The 23302-nt window shown below is 43.6% G+C and overlaps 1 protein-coding gene across 2 annotated transcripts in view; it reads left to right on the top strand.

The window, feature by feature from the left end:
* The window catches only part of LOC124179573 (homeotic protein distal-less), a 56992-nt gene extending 37004 nt beyond the window's left edge, over positions 1-19988 (top strand). For both annotated transcript variants that reach the window (XM_046564110.1, XM_046564109.1), the window contains exons 3-5: positions 12929-13100; positions 14143-14455; positions 15315-19988. In XM_046564110.1, coding sequence (XP_046420066.1) covers positions 12929-13100; positions 14143-14455; positions 15315-15333 — 504 coding nt within the window. In that variant the 3' untranslated portion in view covers positions 15334-19988. The remainder of the gene's footprint in view (positions 1-12928; positions 13101-14142; positions 14456-15314) is intronic.
* The last annotated feature ends 3314 nt before the right edge of the window (positions 19989-23302 follow it).

Below are 23302 nucleotides of genomic sequence, written 5' to 3'. Positions count from 1 at the left end.
ACCGAGGTACCGCGCACTTGTTTCAACCGTTGTATGGAAATCCCGGCTCTTTACTGCCCGCCACTTCTGAGTTATGGAGAAACTTTATGGTTTCTCTATGGACTCTCGAGCTCGTACAACTTTTGCTGCACTAGCAGCCAAACCCCGCCTACCCGAGTCGCGGCTCTACGGAGCTCGGTTTCGACGCGATGCAGCGTTACGGGGAAGCGGTTTTGCGCCCGTTGCGGTACGCGGAGATGACTGCGCGCGCTAAGCACTACTTGTGCAACGTAAATATACGCACGAATCGCGGGTTAGTGTGAGTGCCGCAGGCTCGGCCTAGCCGGTAAACCACGAAACGTCGAATACACGTCAGAAAATGGACGCGGACATTAAATGGCGTCGCTGCACTCAGCGAGGATACTAACTGCGAGGGAAAACTTTTTTCACTACCTTACTTACTGCCACATTTTTTTGACTCCTTCTCTTCCTGAAATGAGACTATAACCAGCCTCCATAACGCAGGAGCTTAATAACCTCGAGGAAAAAACCTAGGCCGTGACCGTGGGTCTATAGGCTGCAACCATTCTCAGGGTTCGATCGAGGATGACCAATGAAAGGTTTGAATTTCATTTAGAACTGTGATGCCTGCACCAATTGAAAGTTTGCTCGCAAGTTCCTCTGATAATAGGAGTCCGTATACCGTCAGTGAATTGACCACTCCACGTGCCAACAAATTTGGTTGACATTCGTTCACTCCCTCACCTGGAATGTCCTATATTTCCAGAATTTCACCGACATCGTTGAACAAATCCTGCAATGGTGGTTCCGTAACACTTGGGTTTCGAATAGTCGGCGCCGAGCGGCCACAGTCGATTAAAACTCGTCACGGTACAGGATCCGTGACGCTGGATTCCACCTATCGACTATCCCCGTAATATCGGTCCCACAATATCCGAGTGATCCAGCCTTTCATGTCCCTCGCTGGCGAAGCACCAAAGCCGGGTTTTTGTACCGTCATCGCGCACCGTTTCTCCCCATTGGTTAAAACGCGGTTCACGAGCGTTACGGATAATTTTCCACCACGTTGAACTCGGGGGATCGCAAGACGACGACGGGATTGGTCCAGGTTTCTACCTTCGACGCAGCCTTTCGGCGGCAGTCGATCGATTCGAATTACCAAACCAACATGGAAGAAGGTCAAACTCTCCGACCACTCGGAAGGCTGGTGGTTATTTTATGCGGTTTTGCGTCAGCGAAAACGACGAGTTCGCTTCCGGTTCGTTTTCTTAAAAATCAAAAAAAATTATCGCCTTTTCATTTCTTCCCGTTCTCGAATATCGCAGCGAATTATTCGTTAGTCTCGATTCGCGAACAGTTGTCGTACGGCGTGGGCAGGAAGGTGGTGTCCGGGAACTCGTCTAGTCGAAAGCTAAGGGAATGTCCTTCGGGAGGGCGTTGGGAAGCGAACACTCCCATGAGCATTGAGGCGTGGAGACGCGGTGCGCATGCCTGCGTCACAACACCGGTTATTGCTGGGGATAAACGGTATAATGCTCGGGGATGCAGTACCTGGGTAGACGGTGGATTCATATGGCGCGGGCATTGTTATTCTAGCGTGAAAACGCCCGCTGCTGTTACCTTTTATAATCGTAAATTGTTCTAGTAACTGTTTCCCAGGTCCTCGTTGTTCGGCGTTTTAACGGTTCCACTCGCGCACGTCCGCGCATATGTGTGCCTGCCGGCAGTGGTTAGGTGTGCACCCACCCACCGTGTATCTCGGCAGCGTATGTTAATACCCACCGCATGAATGTAAACCGACCTGCGACTCGTGTATCCACTAAATGAACTTAATTTATATCTCTCGTTTTCCCGCTTTCGTGGGCATCGCCGCATGTACGAGCTTCCTACCCCTCTTCCGTCAGCTCCCGCAATCATTTTCACGGGAAGTCGTTACAAATTGACCGACGCCGGAGGCGATTCCCTCCGTCGCCCGTCGGTGATTGTCCGACGATTTCGCAGTGTCCGTCGCGAACTTTAAAAAAAAAAAAAAAAAAAAACAAAAAACATCCTTGCGCTAATTTTACGCATCCGTTTACGGTTCGACTTTCGTTCGTACGGATGCTGAATGGAACGGAACCGGTGCTGATAAGCGAGATATACACAGAGCGTGCACGGTCGCGTCTCGCCTGTCAATTCTCGAGTCCCTCGCTTCGTCATGGCGGTCACGTTCGTCCTGACGCGTGGGCTCATTAGTTTCGCTCTCGGGAAACGAAAGCTTATTTTCATCGGTGACACTTTGCAAACAAACGTACAAAGTGACAAACGGCGACTCGGTATCTTCTGGCCGACTTACTGACTGACTGACTTACTGACTGACACAAACTCCCTCCCGCGCTCATCCGCCTCTCAGCTTCTATAACCGATGGTGCAATATGCATGGATGTCAAGGTTGGCCTTATCAGTCATACGATCGGAGGAAGATTCTTCGCGCATCCTCCGTCCGTTCTCTAAGCAATACTTCCAGCGAGAAGTTGGCCAATGGTTATATTTCCGATCACGGTATTGCACCCGACTCCCACCATAGGTTATACCTACTTCCAAGTTTCCCTTGTTCGTTGATCGCCGTATCAGACCGCGTCTAAAATTAGTCTCCGCACTCAGTCAGTTCCCCCTATACCGATGTCAAGCAACGATTAGATAGACCGTATATTTCCACGAATCGAATTATTAATTTCCCTTTGAATTTATAACGGTAGAGGAATTATTTACAATCGAATAATGACCATCCGAGTTCTGCACCATCCATCCATCACCGCTTACCATACCGGATACTATCTCTGACTCAGCGTTACGTTTCTATTAAAATTATTTTCATTTTCCCTTTTCTGTCTCTCCTTCGGCCATACGCATGTTGAAATTCATCGTTAATTCCTGAAAGGGCGCATAGGCTAGGGATCTACCATGCACGGGCGGAGATGGAAACGCTTCCGTACGAGCCATTCCTGCTACATGGTTAAAACAACGAGAAGTGGTTACATGCGAATACCTCGATCACATTTGCGTCGGCCGATGAGGGAGCAGAAGGGGAGGGATACACGCACGCAGAAGCTTGTAGATCTATCGAGTGGTTGGCCACGGCAACGCACTCCCACACTCTCGTGGCCGTAACTCAGAGCCATACTGTAGCGTAGGCGCAAGGCGAGCGTGGATCGCAGAGCCTAGTGTGCCAAGATAGTATCGGAATCGCCTTACGTAAGGCTACCTTGCCGCCCCACACGTGAAACAATGGACTGACGCGAGGCTGTGAGGTGGCAGAGATACGAATCGCATGACTGCCGCGTGTACACGTAGCCACACACCACTGCCTACCTCTACGTCTATCTAACTATGTGTTCCAACACACGTCCGGCATCCGTGGGCCTCGCGGTAACACGCGTGTCCGTGTAACCTGTACCCAGGTACAATCTCGCCGTTTAACTACGTCCGTGAACATGCATTGAATTGCAAGAATGACTTGCGTCGGTACGATCAGACCCAATATGACGTTACACCTACCAGATGATAGCACAGGTATCTGGGTAGGGCGGAATTTCCCGAGCACGTATTTCGTTCAAGACCATGTATATACATCGATATGTTGTGTGGAGAATCGTCAACGCCGTGATCTTGACCATGGTCTCGAATGAATCACGCGTCGCGTCCTGTGGGATTTGCCGACGAATTAACGACGAGCAACAACACAGCGTTTACTTAGTTAGATACCTACTGCACGAACGTCGGTCGTGAAGAGAATTGCATGTTTTTACCTACTGGAACGCTTTTCTGTCCTCCAAAAAAATGTGCCCAATGGATGGTGAGTTAACTGTCGGAGAACCGAGTTCCTCGTTTCATTTTCACAGTTACAAGACGACGTACCGCTGCCAGGCATCGCAGTGAGAAGTAGTAAGGCAAAACCAAGGTGCACAATGTGATGATTTACATGGATATTTTATGTACACCGTGTAAAAAATAGTTAGGTGGGAAATACAGGAGCGTCCGAAAGAGAAGAGACCGTCAGGTAAGATTGTTCCGCCACGCGGTTCTCTCCTCGCCGATTTATCGTCTCGGAAATCTTGTCCCCCTTCTAACCAACCGTCTTCCTACAGTGCAGCCTCGTTCTCTCGCGGTCGTTCCAAGCTCTACATGCATACCCACGTACCCTCGTCTTCCGGGTAGAGCGGAACGCGGGTCCTGTGCACCGATAAGCCGATCACTGGAATTCGTTCGATAGTCCAGCGTAGGTGAATTTGCTGGCGAGTCGAATGCAACGGTGACGATAGGCCGGGGCTTATTACCTGGGATCGCATCTTCCGTGAGGTGAGGTGAGAGTATTTCGCAAGTCTTGTTACGCTAGTTGGTAACAACGAAGGTCATCTGACAGCTCGCGGAATAACCTTCGACCGTCGAGTGGATGCAGTTTTGCAGGTATATACACACGTGATTATGAGCGTACAAACCGGGATCCAAAAGCGTGCGACGCCGTTCTCGTCAGGCATGAAAAACTCCGCCTGACCTCAAATAAACTGATTACAAAGTGAGCGTAGCGGTAATCAATTTGTTGAGATTTCGTCCTTTTTGTAAAGATTTGATGGAGACCAAGTTTAGGATCTGACAAAACGGGTACCTATATTCATTCTTTTCTATGCATGAATTAACCGGCACCATCCAGTCAGTACTGGACCGGTCCAGTAATGACTCAACTCAATGTGCCAATTCCGATTGGACTGGCTGTGGTGAACACTCTACTGTGGTTGTCGCAGTGGTTGTTTGCTGCCAAGGTATGTTCCACATTGTTATATCGACCGAGCAGTGCCTCTGTTCCCTGACTCAAGATTTCAAGATAATGGCTACCCTAATGCGGAAAACTATTTGCAAAGTATTCGGGTATAAATTCCGCGGACGGTATAACAGTGAGGGTCAGAGGGGGTGGATGGAATTGAACGATCAGTGGTGATTTCCAAGGTTTCGTCGTCGTCGATTCTGCAGGGTATCGCGGCGAAGGGGAAAAAGAATTGACGATGCGGAGCGAAGGACGAGGCGTCGTTTCGAGCGGGTTCGAAGGGAGGTCGAGTATTATTCTGGGAGCGGCACCGTCGGTCGAAGCGGTCGTAGGTTGTTACGTACAATGTTTACGGCGTAATTATAATGCCTTTGAAGAGGTCCGTCCTGCAGAGCGGAGGAAGCGACACGTGCATGCATCGTTCTTCGGTGAGGTTCCCAGGTCGACGGGGACCCGGGGATCGAGGAGCACCCCGCCCGCCCGCCGCCAAAGCTTATACGGTGGAAAGATATTTTCGTTACGGTGCGTGATTTCCTCACGGTTGCCGGACACTCGGGCTGGACGCGCTCGGGGACGCCGGCAAGACGTCGTCGTCCTCCTCCACCGTCGTTGGACAGGCGGAGGCCTTACCCGAGAAGGACGGAGGGGAACTTCTCGTGCCGTGTTCATCGAGGTGTAGATCCGCGTCCTCTGGCTCGCTTCCGACCGCGTCCCGCTAATGACGACTTGTACGGGACATTCGGCGCGGGTCCACAGCAGTCCGGAGGAACCTGAGAGCCCCGAGGGAAGAGGAAGAGGAAGAGGAAGAGGAAGAGAAGGAGGAGGAGGATGAGGAGGAAAAGGAGGACGAGTCGAATCTGACCGAGAGATCGAAGGCGTTTCGTATTGAGGACACGTATCGGACAATGGTGTCGTTCGAGGTGTCGTTCGGTGTTATTCTTTGGTCCTTTGTTGGGGCGACATTTGTTACTTTTTTCCATATTCATGGCACGTCATTACGTCACGAGGCGCATGCATTCCCCGTTCACGGTTGCGCGTATCTCGCGGGTATTTGTGCGTTCGTGTGTACCTGGGTTTTTCCCATTTTTTATTACTTAATATTTTTTTCCTTTTTTTTATCTATCCGTTGGTTTTTTTCTCCCATTTTTTTTTCCACTTCACACTCTTTTACTTCTCTCTTCTCCGGTGAATACCCATACTGGCGCTTGGCTAGCGGTGTGATCTATTGTCTCCGAGGTTGCTCTCTCTCTCTCTCTCTCTCTCTCTCTCTCTCTCTCTCTCTCTCGCTCTCTCTCGCTCTCCGGTTCGCGCTCCTGGACAGATGGCGTTGGCCCGATAGCGTAACGTGGCGTAAAATATTTCATGGACGGTGATCGTACGTAAGCGCGCTTCGCTCAACTATACATACATTATATATACATACGTATATATGTGTAATATACGAAGAGTGTATAAATGTCAGCTTTTACCATAAACACTCTCTGTGTTCCCGCAGGCTCTCGGTTAAGCCGGCAGGCGGACGCGGCTGTGAAAACGTAACGATAAATAACAAAGGGAGGCATGCTTTGGGGAATTTAGTCCGTCGAGGTGGCACTGCGCATCACCGATGCTCGGCAGGAAGTTCAAACTGCCGTCAACGTTCCCGCTCACCGCTGAACCAACGCGACGCCGGGGATCGGCGATGCACTCTGCACCGTAGAGGCGGCGAGTCGGGAACGTGGAAGAGAGGAGCGGTACTCGTTGCATTGTCGGAGGGATCGACGAGCCCCGGAACCGACACCCGAGTTCCGATTTCCGCGTCGCCGTTATTCCTCGACAACAAGTGACGGAGACGTACAGAGGTTGGAAATCGTTGTTGGCAACGCGACGGATCGGACTCGATCGATGCGGGCAATCGTCTTCACCGGCTCCCGTCGATTCTTGCGCTCGAGTCGTGGCGCCACCCTGACGGCAACAAGTGCCTCTCACCCTTCGGGGTGGAGGGTTGGTGTCGTTTCGAGGCGGATCTTTGGTGCCATTTTCGGTCGAATGAATCGGTATCGCGTCGCCCCCCGAGGAGCGCTTTACGAGCAAGCTAATTCGATTCGTTTGGCTCCCTTGACTGGCCCTGGTGCCGTGGGCATCTCGTGTTTACGCGATACTTTCAGCCCCGTAGATACGTCAACACTCCCAGCGGGGCGGCAGACGCCACGCCCGATTCTCGTATCCCGGGGTTCGCAGCACGCGCGGATCGCGGACGATAACTGGCGTCGCCGATATCGCGTCTCTGCCCTCGTTATTGTTTATTGTACCTTCGCGAAAAGAAGACGCAAATGGGAACTTTTCATCCCCGTCTGGCACCGAGGGGATTCGAATTACCCGCTCTTTGTCACCGCTATTGGCCACGCACATATAAGCGTTCCTTTCGCCGCGGGGTGTAAACTCGTGCATTGAATAACTCAAGAATCGCCAGTGATTAGCGGTTTTATACCAGAAACTCGAGAGGGGGGAGGGTAACGATTCGCTCGTTTCAAATTTAGATCTCTCATCCTTTGCAGAGGCAATTCTAATATATAGTTATAAATCATTCATTTTTAATCAAATTTTATAGAGGGTACTATAATTCGAACGGTATTCGATGATACTACGATACCTGGCTCGTTATTGTTGAAGTTTCCTCATGTCCCTTATAGACGTAAATTTTATATGCTAGCTCTCTAATTTGAGGCCGATTAGTAGTCGACCTATTTTGTCACATGTAATCGCGAGTATAGCTGCGTATATCTTGTTATCATAATTAATTCTAATTGTCGTAATTACAATTGTAACTTTGATAAAGTTTTAATAAGTACTTTTGTAACTGCGCGCAGCCCGTGGTGATAACCCGATGTGCAACGCTCCTGTTAAAGCTGATAACTTTACCCTATTATTTTCCTTTTTTAACTTCAATACCTGTAGCTATGAACTCTGTACTTGGGAATAATTAACGCAAGCGACTAACAAGAAAGGGGAGAGAAAGCGGTAAGAAATCATTTGAACAAAAGTAGTCTGTAACCACTTATTACACCGTCCGACAATGGGTGCCACGAACGGTTGAAAACTCGACAAATTTTGAATTCCTTCTTCGAAATTTCGACTCCTCCGCACGGTGAACAAAAAGAAGAATGTAAAGAAAATAATTCTTCTTGTTCTGCCAGACAAGCTTTCAGATTAAAAAAAAAAAAAAAAATGCGACATATCAAGGTTAGGTTCTATAGTATATGTAACACGAACTACATAGTTGGATACTGAAGCAATCAACGCTCGTCCAGAAATGAAAATTTCGCAAAACCGTCGAACGCGCTGACATTTCGTTGAACGCCCGAATACACGATGCGTCCTGTAACATACATAGGTATACACCAACATACACTGGTATAAAATTGCGTTTAATCCGGGTAAGTATTCTTTGTCGGCCGTGACGCGAATATGTACGGAGGTAGGTATACGAACATGGATGAACGTTAGACGTGTGTAGATGTATTTATACGGTCGGTTCGCTTTTACCTTGGAGAACCGATGCGGTGCAATGCGATGCAGTGGTATAAGCAGCGCAAGCAATACGGTGGCTCCTTTTTGTCTCGCGCAATTAGAAAGGGATTTATTTCCATGGTTGAAACTCGCAAGATTTATATGTATATACGTGTACTCTATACATCTAGAAGGACGTTCACAGGTGCAATGTAGGTATGTATACGTATACACACCTTCGAGCGTGGTGAAACGAACGGCGAAAACGCAAGAAATGTCGAGCAAGTTTCGGCGATAAACAAACGAATACGCCGAAGGATTAACGTGAGACAATGCGGCGATGGCGGGGGAGGGTGGATGAAACGGTGCGCGGGGGGGGGGGGGGGGGGGGAGAACCTCGCTTAACAGCGATCGGTTTTTCAACAGCGAGGCCGCGGATGTCTCGCCGCATGCGGTGGAAGCGCACGCGTATTCCTCTCGTCCTTCCGCGGGTGCTTTTAATGAACTCGTTTTGACCCGACGATCGTTTGCTCCTGTTTTGATCCGGCCAACGTTGGCTAATTAAGGTCACCGTAAAATTGCTCCCTCTGCGAACGAGGAAAAAGAAAAGGAGAAAAAAGAATGAAACGAAATGAAACGAGGTGAAAGTAAACGTAAAACGTTAACCGAAGCGAAGAAGGGAGAAATGGGGCTGAACGTGATGCCGATTTCGAAACGATCCTGTACAAGTATCTGTAACTAAAGACATTTACAGAATGTCAGTGTGAACATTTTTTTTTTTTTAAATGATAAGAAATTTGCGACCCGCTGCATTTCATGATTCCTGATCTTGTTCCTACGGCGGTTAATTGCAAGTGATCTTCACGCGAGTGAATGAATAACTGACATCGCTTTTTTCGTGCATTATAAAAGCATGGAAATGAGCTTCGTTCGTATCGAAAGAATTGACAAGATGCGTTCGTATATTTTGTTTATGAAAATGGTATTCTTTAGTGTCAATATGTGAGTGGTAAAATTTTTGAAAATAACCGTATCACGTGTAATAGACATTACGCATTTAATTACACATCTAATAATTCGAAGGGCTTATTCAAATATACAGATGTCCATGTGGTGTCTGCATCTTCTGTACCTACATAGGAACAAGTCTGGATAATCTCTGAACGAATGACCGTTCATTCTGTTAGAAGTTGATGCAATTTTATGCAAAAACACGTCTACGCAAAGTTAGGCCTGTAAGTTTTAACAAGTACATTTAAAGAACCTGCAGAGACAGACGATTGTTTTCATGAGACCATTCAAACGGCAGCCCCGAGACAGCTTAGGAGGCAAAACAAAACAAAAATTGTGAAACAAAAAGAGTGGAAAAAAAAAAGATTGTAGAAAAACATAAAAATAAATATATTACGAAGAATAAAAAAAAGCGGCGAGGTATATTTTTCAACGTGTATGCAAATGTCCGTGGAAAATTGAGGCGCTCTCAGGAGAATATTAAAGCACCACGACGACCCGTCTAAAAACGATGCCCACGGGTCTCGTCTGCTCTGCTCTTCTCTCTCTCTCTCTCTCTCTCTCTTGGCAAGAAGCAAACTTAGAACCAGTAATCCTCAAACAGTTCATGATCGTTGGACTTGGGTTACAAAAAGCAGGGAAAAGATGAAAGAATTTAATAATCAGGGCCTCGATTCAGCGCTGGTATGAAATTTTCGACGCTCCGCAGGTGCGGAAAATTTTACAACGATAATTTGACCGATCGAAATTGAAACGTGGTCTCGAGAGGACGAAGCGTGATTTTGACGAGAAATCATTCTATTTCGTCCGTTCTCTGGGGAAGAGTGTGGATTTGAGAGAAAATAAAATAAAATAAAACATAGAGTCGAATGAAAAGGAAAAGAAGCAAAAAAACGTGGCTACCTTCGTGCGTGGCGAACATGTATTCTTCGCTGCCTTCTGTGCACCAGAAGAACGCGCGGATACCTCGAAGGAGAAAACCGCGAACGCCGCGACTATACGCCCCAGGCTGTCAGCGGAGGTTCGCATGCGAGGGAAACACGAACGAAACGGGGAAAAGAAATTCCGAGGTGAGGGAGAAATCGCGGGGACATATAACGGCGGTGTCGTACGAATTATAATGCTCGATATCGCAAGTCGATGCTGCGTTTGCGATTTGTTGTCAAAATGAACAATCTTTGTTCACCGTTTCCGATGAACCGAAGACCGCCGTGGAGCTTTTCTTTTTTTTTTTTTTTTTTTTTTTTTAATGTTTGAGGTTTGTATAAAAAATTGGAAAGATCCACGAGATTTCTTTGCTCGGGTTACAAGTAACGTACTTTTCCCGATTACCTACCGACACTCTATAAACGCGTCTATAATTTCTTTTTGTGGCAATGGAACGCAGAAGAAGCTCCGTTACATATTTTGCGATTGAAAAACAGTTATTGTATTCGGTTTTATGGTGTTTTGATATCAGCAGCGAATGCCAAAATCGTGTTGTATAATATGTAGCAGGATTTTGGATTGTTATATGTAATATTTCAGACGGAAGTAATCGAAAAACTTTTACGGTACGTCGGAATATCGAAATGCCGAACACCCTGGTGGAGAGACGAGCCTGTGAACTGTCGAGAAACTCCCCGGAATTCCCAGACCTGAAGTTCCAAAGAGTCTGAGATCGTCATCTGAAAAATGCCCCTTAAGGTTTCGCATGTGTCGGACGACTCGAGCCTCTCGCCGAGCGGATATTTCGCATACTGTAATGGCTTACCGCGAAATCTCCAGAACTCCACATATTATAGTTCGAGTCTGTCCGAGGGGCCATTCGCTTGGAAATCAAACGAATGATTCCACCACGTTGACATTGGTTTCGAGTGATTTGTATCGATTTATACCTTATCATTTTCTATGGTTTCCATACGTTTTGGGCGAATTTCAGTTGTTTCCAGATTGGATAGAAACCGAACGCCGTGAAATGTTCGGAAATGAATGGAAATCACTCGATGACTGTTAATCAACGAAAGTACACGATAAGATAGAAGTTGATAGAACGTTGATGGATTGAATCCATTTGATGTTTATCATCGTGATCATAATTTCCAACGCTCGTCGGGCGCTTTTTTCACCGCTATCATGTGATGTGAAATGAATTGCGATGGTTTTTAATAACGTTAGATATTTTTAATTGTTCCTTGTTATTTCAAAGAATATTTCAGTCAATCGAAGTTCCTTTGATTTACGATTTGATTTTCAACTATTAGATTCGTGATCTCTCGGCAAGAGGATTACCGCAGCCGATGGGTAGGGGGTAAAAAATTATATTGATCGATTGATAGAAGGACCGGAATATCGAAATTTCATAGACGCGAAAATCTTATTGATGAATTTAAAAATGTAGAAAGTCCAAGTATAAAAAATCGTAAATTTATAGAAAGCCGAAATACAGAATGACAAAATATAGAAAGGTCAAAACGTAGAACGGTATCATTGAGAATCTCTATACGATTCTATATCATCGAAAGGAATTCTGACGGTTCTACAGTTCTGTATTCAATGTTCTGATCTTTCTGTTCTCTTGCTTTTTCATACTTTTACTTTGAATTCACAATAAAAGAATGATTGAAACTTGACCCTTGGCTTCCACATCTCTCTGGAATCACACTGCTGTCACACTGGGACCAGACTGACCCTGAACTTATCAAATTAAAAATGATAATTAAGTATGAATAAAAAACAAAAAACATAACTCACGCATTAATGAAAATGCAGAAAACAAAATTAAATTAGTAATTTTCACACGTTCGTTTTACAATTGGAGCACGATTCTAATGCTTCCTTATTCATTATCACGACTATTTTAACAACTATGCTCTTATAAACCTAAGAGGGAAGGCAGTATCGTTCAAGAAAGCGAAGCCATACTAGGTCCAATTTTGACGTCGCAACATTATTATAGATCGAAAAATCGATGCAAGTGATGTTCATCGGTTTATTTCTTAAATTTGCGATTTTTGCAACACTGGCTCCGATATTCTTTCCGTCCATTCATTCGCATCGTGTGTCACCCAGCCGACGGATTGTTTAGGAAATTTAATACGTTATTATTGACCGAGCCGCGAGCGATCGTGTCACGATTTCTTGTGCCATCTACGTAAACTTCTCGGAGCCGTGCTCGGAACTATTTTTAGCCTAACATGACATATATACAGTGCAAGCGTATGTCATATATATCTAGTCTTGAGAAGAACGAAAATTCTTCGTCAAACTGACGATTTCGGCAATGTTGGAAATCTTGCAAGTCGTGTATTTCGGCTCTCCGTGCACGGATCGCGTTGATACAGAGCTTGATCGAAAGCTCTAAGGATCTATAAACGTACGAAACTTGTCAAATGTTGATTTTCATCGTGAGCAGAGAACGCTTCTCATCGCGGTAATAAACAATGCGTTCGACCGCGCGCGTTCGCGTTTTTTTTTATTTTTTTTTCTTTATTTCCATATCGTCGCCCTCCAATTTTTTGAACTTTCTATATTTTTACCCCCACCCCAGTCGATCGGTGAAAACCGTGCGATGTAGTTGTTTCTATCAGGCAGAAAAATGCGTAAAAAAATATTTCCAACTTCAACACGCGCCTCTTTCTGTTTCAGGTGAAGATCTGGTTCCAAAACAGGCGAAGTAAATATAAAAAGATGATGAAGGCAGCGCAGCAGGGAGGCGGCGGAGGCGGAGGTCAGCATGGAAGCCTCCTCGCCGGAGGAACTGCGCTCCCGGGTGGTCCTTCGCCCCAGCCGGGACAGCCAGGAGGTTTGATGCAAGGAGGTAAGAAAGCACGGACTTTATATACCTGCGGATGCAGACGAGGCCACTCGATGCGTATCACGGCTACCTATCGATCGCCACTTGTTGACACACCTCGAGAATATGTAGAAGAATCTCAAAACGACTTTCAGGTCTATTTAACAACAAGAGGACACGGTTCGGTGTACAAATAATAATAAGATGGTTGCTATTTTTTAAATATTTCTGGTATTTTTCTTTTCTTCGTTTCTCTTTCGAACTCATTCACCTCTACAATTTTTTACATACAGATCTAAATATTTATCCCATAGATCGTTGAAGAATTTTCATCGATAACTCTTCGTCTCTAATATTGTCCGTAGGATTATTTAGCCGTACGTTAAAACGAAGCGTAAAGCCCGGCCATGTCCGTGGTTGAAAAATGTCAAAAGCCTCCTTGGCGACAATTTTGTTGTCTAAAGTTTCTCAACATTTCCCTTTGCAAATAGCTGTAAATTAAGACTGTGCAAAAACAATGTACGAAGAAACTCTCGGTCAATTCGTAAATTCGTTCAGTAGACTCTGACGTGCTGAAGTGTTTTCGAAGTAGCTTTCGCAATATTTATTTCGCGATATTACCGCATAATTTTCAAATTTCTACGTTTTTACATTGAACATCTCCGCACACTTCAATATCACTAAAACTCGGTCTTATTCATCCAATATCCATCTGTATTTGCAAATAAATTTTTTTAAATCTCGAAATTTATGCGTAGATTTTCCGTATCACGGTTTTGTGTAAATTATTGTATATTCGTTCTATTTCAGTTGAAATTCATGATTTCGTGGAAAATGTCTTTTTGTTCTATTTTGTTCACCCGCAGCGAAAAATTCGCCGATTACCTTTGAAGGGTCTCAAGTTACAGACTTTTCGAATCAAAACGACAATTTTCTGTGAGAAACTCGAAGCCAAACTTCTCGTCAGGGCTAATCCGATATTTCGGCAAGCCCTGCTTAGCCACCGCGAGCCTGCAAAGAAGAAGGGCGAGTATTGAGCGAACATTAAAGGTCGTCGATATTTCAGGTGGAGGAAGTTCCGTGTCCGGAAGTCCGACGACGGGGTACCTCGGAGGAATGGGGGGCGGCGGGGGCGGGCACACCCCCGGAAGTTCCAGTCCTGGTAGCGAAATGTCGCCCCAGCACAACGAGAGCCCGCCGGCGCCCGTCTGGCCCGGGGAGATGAAGCATCACCCCCACCCCCACGGACCGCCCCACACCCACCACCACCCCCACACGCCAGGACACCATCCGCCCCCGCCGCCGCCGCCGCCCCACCACGCCGGCTACATGCCGCAGTATTCTTGGTACCAGGCGGACCCGAATCCAGGACTACTGACGTGAGTTTTGCAAAATCCAAGTTTCACTTTTCGTTGCATTTCGCGTTGCGTCTTGAGTCGGAATGCTATTTTATTTATGTGCCGAGAGGGACGTCTAGTTGCGATTACTGTGCGGTAATTAACTATTTTTCTCGGTATTGGTAGAAAATTTGGTTTTTTTTTTTTTTTTAGTTCTAATGAACAAAATCGAATTCACGTGTTACACTGAGAAAAATTTCAACTGTCATAGTAACTAGAAAAATTCAGTAGGACAGGTATCGTTAAAGAAACCGTTTGAATATTGTTGGGATTACGAAAAACGAGGGACGCGTACCATTTTGCGCTATTGTCGATCCTTTTTTGGTAATCGCAACGTATAATCATTTTGTGAGGTTTACCGTAATTTTTCAGTTAAACAAGGCTTTAACGTCAATTTATCGTTGCAGAAGCATTAAATTTTCGCGACAGTTGCAAGAAAATATAGTAACAGTGATCGTAATGAGAAAGAATAGTAACGGATACTAGACTTGTTGGTAACAGATAGAAAAATAATTTTCATTTTCTACCTAAAACTATATTTTTAGATTGTGGTAAAAAATGAAACTAGTCAAGGACTGAGCGGTAACCGGAACTGAAAATTTCTCTCGATGTGTTAAAGCATTATTTAACTGAGAAATATCTTACGTAATTGGTAAAGTAAAGAAACATCTTTGATTCATCGACAATCAAAATATGCAGTGCAATAGTCACTAGTGCCGCATTATCTTGTAATATCATCAATGTATCGACCCATTAATGCAACGATACCCAATCTACTGGTATTTTTTTCAATGCTTTATAATTTTTTATATCAATGTTTTTTCTGCTTATTTGATTGCAGGGTCTGGCCAGCGGTTTAACGAAAAGGTCCACCTGCCGCAAGCTACCTTCGAATTGATAATGCGCTGCCGCAGATCTGAAACGCCTGAAACTAACTCGTCTGCTCTTCGTACATGGAGAAAATGAATTTTGAGGACACTGAACAGGGTTGAAGAATCGTTATACGGCCGTTCTATAAGTGGTGCTGTGCTATATTATGTGCGTGTGACGTAACGAATGCTTTTATGTATATTATCAAAAACGTAAGAGAAAAATACGAAAGGAACATGTAACAAATGATGAGAAACTAACGAAGAAATCGCTGCTACACGGCAAACGTTAAAACTAAGAGTTAATACATAATAACCGGTATATAATAATAATTATTATTATTGATACTGCTATTGTAAAAAATATAAGTGTAATTTTTGGTGAAATTAGTGTTTAGTGGAAGGTATTTGTATTTTCTTTTTTTTTTTTTTTCCCCTTTGGTTTTCTTCTTTTCTTCGTATAAATTTAGTTCCCCCCGGGGGGGAATAAGGAAAGAAGTGAAGAACTCCTGTAATAACGTAAAGAAAGAACTTGAAAGAAATCTCGACGAGGGTTAAAATCGAACGATATTTTGTAAACGTCGTCAAATATGTACCCTAAATCATTCAAGAAAACCGGTGATATTTTTTATTTATTGTGCCGTTTGTGTCGATGTGCCCAGAATAAACTTAAAAAAAACAAAAAAATTGCACGAACCAGTTCAAGGAATAAAAAAAATAATAATAATAATAATAAATAAATATTTAAATAAAATGATAATAAAAAAGAAACCTACAACAAAAACGAACAATATAATACGATCGAACCAGTGAAATTAAGAAGAATCAACGTGGTTTTATATCGCAGAAAGGATATTTAATATCAGTGGTAAAAAATGAATTTGTCTTCTAATAACGAAAAAACATGAAGTGCAGCTTCGATAGTTTGTACATTGCGAGAATCTTGTAAAATATCATAGATATTCGTGTACGTGTAACGTAAGTAGCTATAATTCATTCCTCGCGTCATGCAAACCAAATCAGTTACACGGTTTAAATTATTCCTGATTTCAATTTTGCGAAAAAGAAAGATAAGCATTAGAGGAAAGGAGAGAAAAAGAACAAATGACCAACTTTTGTAAACGATCGAAGTATACCTTAATCGTTATTCAAAAAGATCGATTTGCTCCGTATACGCGAACAGGAATCTCGATGCATGCCTGCAATAATAAAGTGAAAAAACAAAGCGTGAATCAACAGCACAAAAAATTTATCATCATTGCAGAGATTCCATAAAATAGCACGCTTACTCAGAAACGGTATAATCGTTAGAAAATGTGGGTTTATTATTCTCCTTCTTTCTCTGTTTTATTCTTGCCCGAAAAGCCCGAATAAGGTGGGAGAAAAATTTAACGATAGAATCGAAAGAAAATAGCGTGGAACAAAATTGTAAGAAAATATGTAAAAAAAAATTACTTTACGCACGTGCGATATCTTCGCGACACAAGTAATTCACCAGTATTACATGCTAAATTATGAAAGAAAATGGCGTCGCGGTTGATCGCTGCCTAGAAACTTTGCTGCATGGTGCACGACACGCAAACAGAAAAATTTAGTTCCATTTGTTTTCCGTATTTCCTGTAATATAAAAATGTTTTCGTGCCGCGGTTGAATAATCTCGAGAGAAAATCGCTGCACGATTGTTGTTATTTAATATATATATATATATATATATATACATATATATGTATATGTATGTCTTTTTTTTTTCTTCTTTTTACAATTTCTTCTCGTTTTATTTCCCCGCGAGTCTTCGAGTATACGCCGTTGAGGTTATGCATACACGAGGAGATTTTAGCGAGCGAAACGAGGCAATTATAACGAGAGAAGACAGCCGTCCGTCTCCTTTTCGGATGACGCAACAAAGCTGCCCTCCTCCGAAAAGGAGACGAGAATATCCCCGGACCGTAATTATAATCGTAATCAGAATAACCATAACCATAACCATAACCATAACCATAATAATAATCGCGGTGCTGGCTGGTTACCCCGCATCCCGACGCTGAAACGCACGCACTGCAGTCTACCTGCCTTATGCCTATACATATTACATACACACTACCCACAACTAAGAAACGCATCAAGTCAGGTTTCATTAAGCCCGCAAAAACGGTAGCCCTGAGCACCGCGCTGATTCAGCCTCCGCTCTAAGATCTGTGACATTCTCGGTACGCTTTCATTTAAACGATAGTACGGATTCGATGGCGTTGTTGTACGACGATTACAGGGTGTAACGATTACGATCACGAGTGTTGCACTTCCGACATTTTCACTGGCGAAATATTCACCTTGGCAAAAAGATAGCGAAATCTCTTTCGATGTTTTCAACCCAGTTCAGTTTTTCATGCAGTACTTTGACGGTTGAATATAGAAACTAGAAGTAATGTCTCGTGCCAACCAGTTTATCACTCCGTTCAATCACGATACACAGATTGTAATTTATTCTCGTAATCAGGGCTGGTTTTGATTCGAAAGTTGATGAGCAAGGTTTCATTCATCGACTATTCGTATATATACGCTTCAGAAAAATCATGGCCTGATTGCCTGACACTAATTTTCATGGTCAATGGTCAAGAAGAAGAGAGCACTATAGTCAGTCAGTCGGTAAAACTCATTACCGGATTTCAAAATGATTTACAAATGAAATAGAAAGACGATCTGTGCGGTCTTTGCAACAGTTTTGTTCATAATGACCGTGTAAAAGTTTACAGAAAATTTACGGAGGTTGATGATTTTTTCAAAAGTACCGTAAGAGCTGTTCAAATTATGTGCTTGACAGTTTTATTTATGTTGTGTTTAGCTTTCGATCGTTTGAATTTTTGTTTGTATTAGTTCCTTAATTCCAAATCTCCATTGCAACAAACGTGTTTTCAATCTCCGTTTCAATCGTAATCGAAATTTGAACGACGTCTAAATGAGAACTCGTCATTGCCATGTGTATAAAGTCATTGTACATTAGTACAGAGATCCGTACAAAAACCAGTCGGTACTACAATATACCTCCTGTTGGATAATAATCGTATGATTGTAAAAATGAGTAACCAAAGTCATAAAAAGGTGAATAATATTCGTTTGTAAAGGCACACGTTGACCATATCTGTCCGACACCTACCATACACATTATTACAGGTAGAGTTGAAAAGAAAGCAGAATCGGAAGGAAAAAAGTAAAATAAAATAAAATAATAGAATCCTACTAAAAAAACTATCCGTTTCCTCTATTACACGTGATGACCGACATAAAACGAGGCGGGAACAGCCTTGCCTCGGTGTCAAAAGTGAAGTCGATAAAGAGAAGAAAAAAATACCCACGGTAGACGCACAAGTACGCACTCACTAACATTTTCACGCGACACGACACAACAGTGATTGCACAACAAGCGGGGATTGTGATGCGCGAACGCGGGAGTGTTTCGCGCCGTTTTGTTTTTGTTTAACTCGGCTGCGTGTATAACCGGCTACAACCGCGACGGCGGCCATTTCGAGCTGCTTTGCCTGGCGGCCATCTTGCGTTGCGCAACTGCCAGGTTATAAAGGCCAGTGTGCGACACGTCGAAGCGAACCGAAAGAAGGAAAACTAGAGAACAGGGAATGACGGGAGTTGGAACAGAAATCGCAAAAAGCGGTTACAACCGAATGGCGGAAATGTTCGGATACCCGGGTTCGGAATTTGTTTTCAACATAATTTTTCATCTTTTGGATAATTTTTCCTCTATCACATGTTCACATTTTGCTGTCGTCGTCATCTTCGTAGTTTCTCACCAAATTAGAGTGTAAAGTAGTTGATTCCAGTTTAGGTGAAACGCCCGATCGAATGAATTGGAATTGCCAACATTTGAGCCACTCGAGGGCTCCGCGAAGGGTCGAGTGACATGTGTTGAAGGCGTTACGCCCGCACACAAGTTCGATTCGTTTTTACGAGTCTAAATGAAAGCTGACAAGTACACGAACACGCATTATATATACAGAATTACAGTACGTACAATACGTCGCACAAGAATCAATTTTGCGTGAAGTTTTTAGGACTGGCTAATTCCGTCTTTGTTATAAAGTAATTCCGCAGTACAAAAAAAGGGCTAGGGAATCGTACGTGCCGACGTCAGACGTTCTTTGAACTAAAGAAAATTCAAACAAACAAATTTGTCACATCTCCGGATTCCATACGTATTTACCGAACACCGTGCGAATTCTAATGTTCTAATTTTTCTATAATGTACAAAAATGATGTGTGTATGTATATATATATATATATATATATATATATATATATCATAGATATAAATATAGATATACATAGAGAGTATACATATGATTAAATATGTCTTATGTATAGGAAGAGAGAATTAAATGGACGTCATTTATTAGGTGTTTGGTTTGGTGCAATAAAATTAAAATGTATACACCTAGTTTATTGGTCGAATATATAGAAGTCGTTGTATAAGTTCCTAAATTGCTGGGTTAAAGAGAAAACAGTGAAAAAAAAAAGAAAACTAAGTTAAAATCGCCAAAAAGATGTGTACAACATAGCTTGCGAAACCTAGTAACGATCTCGCATGTACCTACCTATAATATGTATTACGTCGCACCGCGATGGCACAAGACGAATTTTAAAGATATTGAAATTATTTTTACCCATTGTACCTATTCGAAATTCACGTAACATGTTACAATAAATAACGAATGAAGGATGTGGCGAATCGCGGAAAACACGTCGCTCTGTCTGAATGTAAAGAAAGAGGCACACTGAGTAGCAAAATAAATGAACACGATAATACAAGAAGCAACCAAAAGCTGCAGAACAAGATGAAAATAAATACCATACAAAAGAAATTCGCAAAACGCGTACATTTATGAGTCCGTAGAATTTACTAGTGTTACTAGTCTCGGTGCAAACGCGATTATAATAATATAATTGTAGAAGTTTATTGGCCGGCGAAAATATGTCGTAGAGCGAAGAGAGGGAGAAAAACAGCAGAAAACAAGGGAAAAAAAATTAATATACATGTAAATATATATGTTATGTTGCATCGGGACCCTTTAGTTTGTAAGATACATGGATCTGTGTAAAATATAATATTGTGATAAGAGTGTAAAAAAAATATCATAACAATATTGAATAATAATAATAATTGAAAACATAAAAATCGTCTGTATACCTATTACGATTTTAGTACGAATAATAGATTATAAATATTATAAAATTTAAAATACCTTAATTATGATTACTATTGTATAAAATATGAAATAATAAGTAATTAATTGAATTTAAACCTTATCCTGTTACGTCGTACGTCATTCGAAGCCCAACCCAATTCCAAAAGCATAGTTGAAATTGTCAGTATTTTCGACTATTTGCCGCCCGAGTCTTGGTCTAGGCGTTTCATAGACGTTCCAATATTGAAGTGAAGAATTTTTCATATTCTTTATCCGGTAACGAGTGACACGAACGACAATTAATGACACAAGTACGTTAATCTACATGTACTCGCTAGTCACCGTGAAATACGATACGGAGATATAAATTTGCAGGTAGGTGTGTTATTATAATCTTAATGACGGGGAGCCGAGCGGAGTAAAATATAAGTCGAGCGAGTATGCCTATTTACAATTTGTGTCTTGAGTTCATGCTGAACAGCAAACCAACAACGCGTAGCCTCCCCACTTACGTAAAGATTACGTCGACAACTCCTGACTTGGTTTCCTGGTGTTTGTTGTTCTTTATTTCTAATAGCGGTGAATACCACACCGCCGCCGCGTTTCTGAACCCCGGAACGTGCCCTACCTTTACGGCGAAGCCGCGTATTCCGTCAGCACGTCTCGTTTCAATCAAGGAACCAAGCGGCGGAAAGGCAAGGATGGGCAAAAGGACACCCGCGGAGACGTGATCCTGATCACTTTGACCACTCCCTTCCCGTGACTCGCTTGTTGCCCGTCGAAGGAATCCGAGGTTGCACAAAATGTCCGGAATTCTCGTCTCGAAGGAACATAGATTTGCAATTAGTCATATTACTGCAATTATCTTTCGAGACACTCCATTTCGCAGCAAAGGCAGCGGAATCGGTGATTGAACGAAGCTCCAGGATCGCTCGAACTCGCTTTAGCTAGTCGACCATTAGCTTCTGACGACAGCGTATTACTTGAATAAAAGAATTACCATTTTTCTTCAGACTTATACAACAGAATTCTTTTTCCACAAAGTTGCTCCAACGAGGTGCAATATTTTTCTACCAAAAGTGAACTGTTTTTACCGAAACCTGTGTTCAGACTTCAGACGTTCCGTTTCTAAAGCATTTCAAGTGATTTCCAACTTGTATTAAAGTCCTCGAACAGCGGTGCCCGGACGGTTTGCTCTTTATTATTTTTTATTTGGCTAGTTGAGGTTAAACCAGAAATACGTTATCACCAATGTCTTATTAACAGTGGTGTAAAGCGGCTGTGTTTACTTCTTCCCTCCGTATGTAGTTTGGAAGCCCTTGAAGAATGTGTTTGAATAGCCGTATTATTATTACTATACCTAGCGACTGTTTTGTTGCGGAGAAAAAAAGATGAGACGCAAACTCAAACCGGCGTCACAAAGAAGACCGTAGGTATTCGAAAACGCTACTAATTCAAACAATCCTCTGTAACGTGCATAGGGAAAAGGAAGGAGGAGGAGGAGGAGCGGCGTGTATAGTAAACGCGGGAAAGAGAATAACCGGCCACAATAGAAACACACAAACGGCTCGGTGAAAACCCGAGGAAGTAGGAGAGACTCCGTCTCCCCCCAGATGACCTCTTCTCCTGGATAAAGGGAATATAGACAATGTGGCGGTCTTGCGTACCGTGAGACGCAACCTGATCCTCGTCCTTCTGGTATTGAGTCTGCTCTCCGAGTGCGGCTGCATGTCGCATTCTCGTCAATGAATTCGGATGCGGTAGAATTGGGTGGATTTCGTGTTTCGAGAAAGAGTTTTCCAGCCCCCGGGCTCAGATCGCGTTTAGATTTCGATCGTTGCGTGCGAAGGGACCGGGAAAAGAATGCGTCGCGATAGCACGAACGACGGTGAAAAGCTAGAGGGACGGACCACCTGGTTTTGGTAGTTGAATTCGACTTCTGATATAACCGATATCAAGCAGTGTACGATCATTTCACCGCGGGATTGACGAGGCAAAGTAGAGGCGAGGCATTTTCCAATGGATGTTAATTGCTCGGAGATAGTTCGAGGGCACTTTTTCCAAGCTCGTAACCCTCGACTGGCTGGAACTGGAAACTTGGCGAATCGGACTCGTTAAATTTCTCGTCAGCACGCGAAATAATGGGGGGATTTTCGTGACAAACTGCGACGAGAGGCTCGCAGGCTTGACTAACCTAAGCGTACGTGGAGTAGGTGCTCTCCCTATCCGTCTCTTCCTCTCTCCTCGTCTTCAACACTCGACGAATGGACTCTCTCCGTCTTCTTCTTACCAGTCAGACCCTCGCAACGCCATATGGCAATAAATGTTTCCTCGCAACGACTCACGAAGACTTTATATTGAGCACTTCCTTCTCCTCCCACTCATTTGTTTATTCGATATCGCCTTCACTTGTCTTCTCTAACCCGTTTCGCCCCCCTAATCCCATCCATCCATCCGACCAGACCCCGTATAAACGAGCGTCATTTACCCTCTGTAAATCAGGCACTCGCCTCGAATGACAGTTTAACATCGACCGTCGCCGAAACGTCCAACAAATCCAATGTGGGTCAGATGCTAATTGTTTAAACTGTAACAAAGTTAGGACGCTCGTTGGCATTTCTGCCGTTTGGCGAATTCAACTGATAAAAGGGTCGGCCTGCAGCCGTTGATCGATTACCGCGATGGCACGTTTCGGTTCTCGTCAAACTGTACAAGTCGTAGCCACTCGTTTCAGTCTATACCACAATTTTCCCTCTGTACCTGAGGTG

The sequence above is a fragment of the Neodiprion fabricii genome, chromosome 4 (assembly GCF_021155785.1).
Source record: "Neodiprion fabricii isolate iyNeoFabr1 chromosome 4, iyNeoFabr1.1, whole genome shotgun sequence".
In the NCBI taxonomy this organism is placed as follows: domain Eukaryota; kingdom Metazoa; phylum Arthropoda; class Insecta; order Hymenoptera; family Diprionidae; genus Neodiprion; species Neodiprion fabricii.
This window is presented reverse-complemented; position numbering and strand designations above follow the sequence as displayed.